This window comes from Arachis ipaensis, chromosome B8 (genome assembly GCF_059453495.1).
Source record: "Arachis ipaensis isolate K30076 ecotype BB chromosome B8, ASM5945349v1, whole genome shotgun sequence".
Taxonomy (NCBI): Eukaryota; Viridiplantae; Streptophyta; class Magnoliopsida; order Fabales; family Fabaceae; genus Arachis; species Arachis ipaensis.
In genome coordinates this window covers 19,040,182-19,045,764 of record NC_142443.1, presented here as the reverse complement: position 1 = coordinate 19,045,764, position 5,583 = coordinate 19,040,182, and the positions used below count along the sequence as shown (strand labels likewise).

The following is a 5,583-nucleotide window of genomic DNA, read 5'->3' as shown; positions in this document are numbered from 1 at the left end:
GAACTGAAATTTCAATTCTCTTGGTTTTATCTTCCCAAGCAATTCCCATCTTCTAGGTTTAATCTGTCCTAGCAGTTTCATCTACTCTTTTTTAAACTTCTTTGTTGCAAACCAGCTCCCACCTCGTCATCCCAAGCCATACCTGTATATCAGTACAGTGTTAACTCGAAAAAATGAATTATACATATGACCTGCTAAATTATAAAATAGAATAACAATGATCAAGTCTTTTTCAACTATATGGATCAAAAGATGTAATCAAGGACTATCAATCTATCATAAACTGTGCATAGAGTACAGAGAAGTGACTAAATTTAAGTCTTCCTTAATAGTTTTGTTTATAGTTTTTGCAATTTGCTTCCACCACTGCCAATTAGGGTGTTCTACATCTAATTTACTCTTTTTTCATTAAGGTTTATAACAATCTTCATCCATGATCAAACCACCTAAAAAGAGATTCTATGGTATTTTTTAAAACAAATGCTACCCCAATTATCTTTCTAATTCATTCATGACTAAAAATATCATATCTAATGTATCCTCACTCATCTCACAATATCTTTATGTAAAATTGGCCATTCTATTGTTGGCTTTTAACTTTTACCCTACTCTATCTCTGGCTCTCTGCAATATGCTCAATGCTGCTTTTATTTTCATCCCAAACCCAAAACACCAACCTTTAGCAGACCCTGTTCGCATTTTATGCAATGTATAAGAACCCCCAAAGTTACAATCCAAAGGGGAAAAAAAGAAAAAAAAATGTGAAAAGAAACAAACAAATTCTCACTCCATTTTTCACTCCACCATTCCTCAAGAACAACAAATCTCAAACCAGCAAACACAAATATCAGCTTATCAACATTGCAAAAATGGAGATATTATCACAATTGTGGACACTATTAGGGTTACTCACCATTCTGCAAAATGTGCTTCTATCTCGAATTCTCTCTCTGCTTCACTTTCTATATGAATCAGCGCAAGATCTGCTATCTCCTTACGCATACATTAAGATACTCGAGTTCAACGACTACTGCGGTGTCGACCTCAACGAGTTGAACCTGGTGCGGATGAAACGAATTCACGAGATTTCGGTGGAATGAGAAAAAAAGACGAGAATCGCAAGAATTTCGATGAAATCGCGAAATTGAATAGAGACATGGAGGGTACCTGGTGTGGAAGATGGGAGAGGAAGGAGCCGCAGGGTGATTGGTGGTCTTCCATAAAGGTGTTGATAGAATTTCTTTTTGGGAAGTTCTTCTGGAGCTGAGCCGAAATTGAATAGAGATAGGAAGTTAGGAACAATATGAGCTGATACGAGGGTTTTATTATTGGGGCAAATTTAAAATATTGAAAGATTTGTTACCTTTTAGTATAAATTTTAATAAATTATTTATAAATTAAATATAAACCATTAGATCTGTTATCAATCTAATCTAATGCTTTAAATTGAATGGTGCATCAGATAAACTCAAAAGACATGAGCTAATTTTAGACAGACCCGTATTTAATTATGTAACGTCAGATTATAAAAAATAATTATTATTTTTATTGATCACATAAATAGTCATTTAAAAAAATGGATATAATTACACAATTAAAATATTTTTAGCTGTCAATATATTAAAATTAAACTTAAAAAAAAAAAGAAAGAATTAAAAGGCCAAGGCCCAGACGTGCAGTTATCACCTTTCCTTCCCCAGTGCAGTTATCCCGTAACATCTCTCTTTCTCTGTGTTGTTCGTCAACCACGCTACCTCACTTTTTTTCACTCACAACTCCTTCTGCATTTACCTTCCTCCATTGAAGAAGACAATGGATGTGCTCCATGAACACGTGGTGAAAAGATTGAAAAATTGGAATTAGGACAACTATATCATCTTATTTGTTAGCTATTGGGCCCAATTGAAAAATAATGGGTTTTAATTATACAATTTGTTAGTTATAACTTTTAATACAAAACAAAATATTAGAATATATTAATTTAAACACTAGGATATATTAATTTTTGCCGTAACTATCTTCTATTGTTGTTGTTATTAACTGAAAATTGTTATTTTTTATTATTTTTTGATGATTCTATAATATATAATATGTATTACGGCCTGGCCTAAATAGATTGTGGGTCGATTCGATCCATAGAACCCGACCCGAACGGTCGGGTATGAGCCACTCATCCACCGATCCGGACACGTGTCTTTGGCAGCTCATCACTACAGCTGTAAGAGGAAACTTCGAGGAAGGTGGATCTGTTCTTGCGAGACCCACTTCTGACACAGTATATATGGGGAGGGTCCTACCCCTCCCCCAAGGTACGACACATATCACTTTATACCTTTTTCGCCTGCACACCTGACTGACTAGAGTGTCGGAGTGTCTTTGCAGGTGACACTCCCCTTTTTCCACACGAAGAGCTCGGAACGTCGGCTACTCCACCTCCGCCCCAGTAACCCGGAATCAGGCGATTCCCCGTCTCACCAACTGAAGTTTCACTCCGACCCGTCCGGTACTCGAGCTACCGAACATTGGCGCCGTCTGTGGGGACGCCTGAATGGACGTTGTACTGGGCCCTGGAGGACCAGGCCGCGGGGCCGAACACAGAGGGGAAGCCTCCGTGGCTTCCTCCCGAGAGCGCACGAGGTCCCCTCCACGACGAACCGAGCCGTCTTCACGATCTCAAGAAAGACGCCCCTTTGGAGGAACAGGCAATAACAACGCCAGAATAATGCAGAAACTGCGTCATAGGATGCAGAACCTGCAGCACCAGCTGGCAGATCAAGAACATCGTCAACAAACTCCCGAATCAAGCTACTCCCGTTCTCCTCCAAGAAGTCATTCCCAGCGAATGCCTAGCCCACGATCTGAGCCCGAGAGCGCCCGGGAGGAAGAACGCCCAAGAAGACGCCGCGATCCCATCATTTACACCAGGCGGGAAAGGAGACGCGCCACGGAACGAGACCGGAAAGACGGTCGGCGGAAAGACGGCGAAGAAAGACCAGGGACGGATCTAAGGGGGGATAAGTATAGGCCTTGGCCCCCAATTTTTTTGAATAAAATTAACTATTATAAGGATATAAAGTTATTATATATTATATAATTTTATTTAAAAAATATAATAAATAATTATCTTAAATAAATAATTAAATTATTAAACTGAAAAATAAATAAAAATTCTTAAATTTAAAAAAATATTATTGTCAATCATTTTTCGATTAAATAAATTCCAAATCTTTAAACATTTGAATTTTTTTCTCTTTTTAAATATCTTTTTTTTAATTTTTCACCTATTATCATATAAAAATACTTTAATATTTATAATAACTACAATTTTTTTATATATTATAGTACATAATAAAAGTAAATTATTTTAACATTTAATTATTTTTCTCATGATATTATATTAATAACATACATATTAAATAAATTCATTAAAATAATTATATTTTATATATTTTATTCATGAATATATTTTAAATGTATATAATAAAGTTATTAGAACAATTTATTTATATTATTTTATAGTATATTTTTTATAATATAAAGCATAAAAATATAATTTATTATCCCAATAATATTCAATAAAATATGCTAATAACAAATAGATAATTTTTATATTTTATCGAATATAAAATAAAAAAATTATAAGAACTAAGATAAATTTTTTATATAACAAACATTTGTTAATATTTTTTTAATAAAAAAATATTAATTACAATTATATATATCAATAAATATATAATATTATATTTAATTATATAATATTTTAATTTTCGGCCCCTCTTCTACCAAATTCCTGGATCCGTCCCTGGGGAAGACCAAGGAGAACGCGGAGACTAGTGATAATGGGCGCAACCCCGTTTCATCGTTTCATCCTCGAGGTCTGGCTACCAAAGCACTTTGACAAGTCGACGGACATGAGGTACGATGGAACTCAAGACCCGCAGGAGCACCTTACGGCCTTCGAGGCCAGGATGAACCTGGAGGGAGTGGGAGACGAGGTAAGGTGCCGCGCTTTCTCGGTCACTCTGGCGGGACCTGCAATACGGTGGTTTAATAGCCTTCCGCAGGGCTTGGTGGCCAGGTTTTCGGACTTAGCCGCGCTTTTCTAGCCCAATTTACTACCAGAATCGCAAAGGCAAAGTACCCGATCAATTTGCTCGGAGTGACTCAAAGGTCCGGCGAGCCGACCAGAAAGTATCTAGACCGGTTTAACGACGAATGTTTGGAGATCGACGGGCTAACTGATTCGGTAGCCAGTCTGTGTTTGACAAATGGGCTCCTGAACGAGGACTTCAGGAAGCATCTTACCACGAAGCCGGTGTGGACGATGCAGGAGATCCAAAGCGTAGCCAGGGAATATATCAATGATGAAGAAGTCAGTCAAGTCGTGGCTGCCAACAAGCGGAAGCCCTCCTACAACCAACCTCGGCAGCACGGTGGTGGAGAAAGGCAGAAGGAGCACGCCAGAGATGGCGGTCCGGTCAAGACGCCCAGGCCGTTTCCTCGAGTCGGGAAGTTCACCAATTACACCCCCTTACCGTCCTCATCATAGAAGTTTATCAGCAGATAGCCGAGAAGGGAATTTTATCGAAGCCCCGACCTCTGAAGGACCGAACTAGGGAGAACAAGAGCCTCTATTGTGATTATCACAAGGGCTATGGACACAAGACACAGGATTACTTCGACCTAAAGGACGCGCTAGAACAAGCGATCTGGGACGGAAAACTGGCCAAATTCTCCCATCTCATCAGGGAGCCAAGGAGGCGAGATCGCGACCGCGAGGGAGAGGACAAGACCCGCGCGATGAAGCGACGTCACGAGCTAGAGGACAACGAGCACGGCCTTACCATAGTGAACGTGGTAACAGTAAGAGACGCGCCTCCAAGGTCGAGGTCGGCACACAAAAAAGACGCCAAAGTCCTGGCAGTTTTCTCATCTTCTGTGCGAAACTCCAAGAGGGTCCCACCTATCTCATTCGGTCCAGAGGACCAATGGTTCGATGAGGCCGCGGAAAACCCTCCCATGGTCATCACGGCCAGAGTGGGAACCGGCCCCATCAAATGGATCCTCGTGGACACCGGGGCTGACTCGAATATCATGTTTTGCAACATGTTCAACGCCTTGGGCCTACGGGATGCCGATTTAAAGACTCACCAGCACGGTGTCGTAGGCTTGGGCGACGACTTCATCAAGCCAGACGGGATAGTCTCCCTACCAATATCTGTAGGATCACGACAGGGGCGAAGATCGGTAATGGCTGAGTTCGTGGTTCTGCGAGACTCCATGGCCTACAACATCATCCTAGGGAGGAAGACTATCAATGACTGACGAACGGATTCTTGCCAGTAAAGAATTTTTATAAAAATATAATCACATTGGTAGTATAGTTTCTAAACCAACAGAGAATCCTTTCGTACAAAAGTTTGGTTGTCACAAGTAACAAAACCCAATAAAATTTATAACCGAAGTATTTAAACCTCGGGTCGTCTTCTCAAGGAATTGCAGGGAAGTGTGATTTATTATTGACTATGAAAAATTGTATATTTTTGGGTTTTTGAAATAAGGAACAAGTAATTTAAATGGCAA

General features: G+C 39.5%; 1 protein-coding gene across 1 annotated transcript; it reads left to right on the top strand.

Moving 5' to 3' along the window:
- The first annotated feature begins 3,839 nt into the window (after positions 1-3,839).
- Positions 3,840-5,325, top strand: LOC107610633 (uncharacterized). The gene is made up of 3 exons (XM_088495410.1): positions 3,840-3,995; positions 4,079-4,477; positions 4,564-5,325. The coding sequence occupies exons 1-3, from the start codon at positions 3,840-3,842 to the stop codon at positions 5,323-5,325; spliced, it is 1,317 nt and encodes a 438-aa protein (XP_088351536.1).
- The last annotated feature ends 258 nt before the right edge of the window (positions 5,326-5,583 follow it).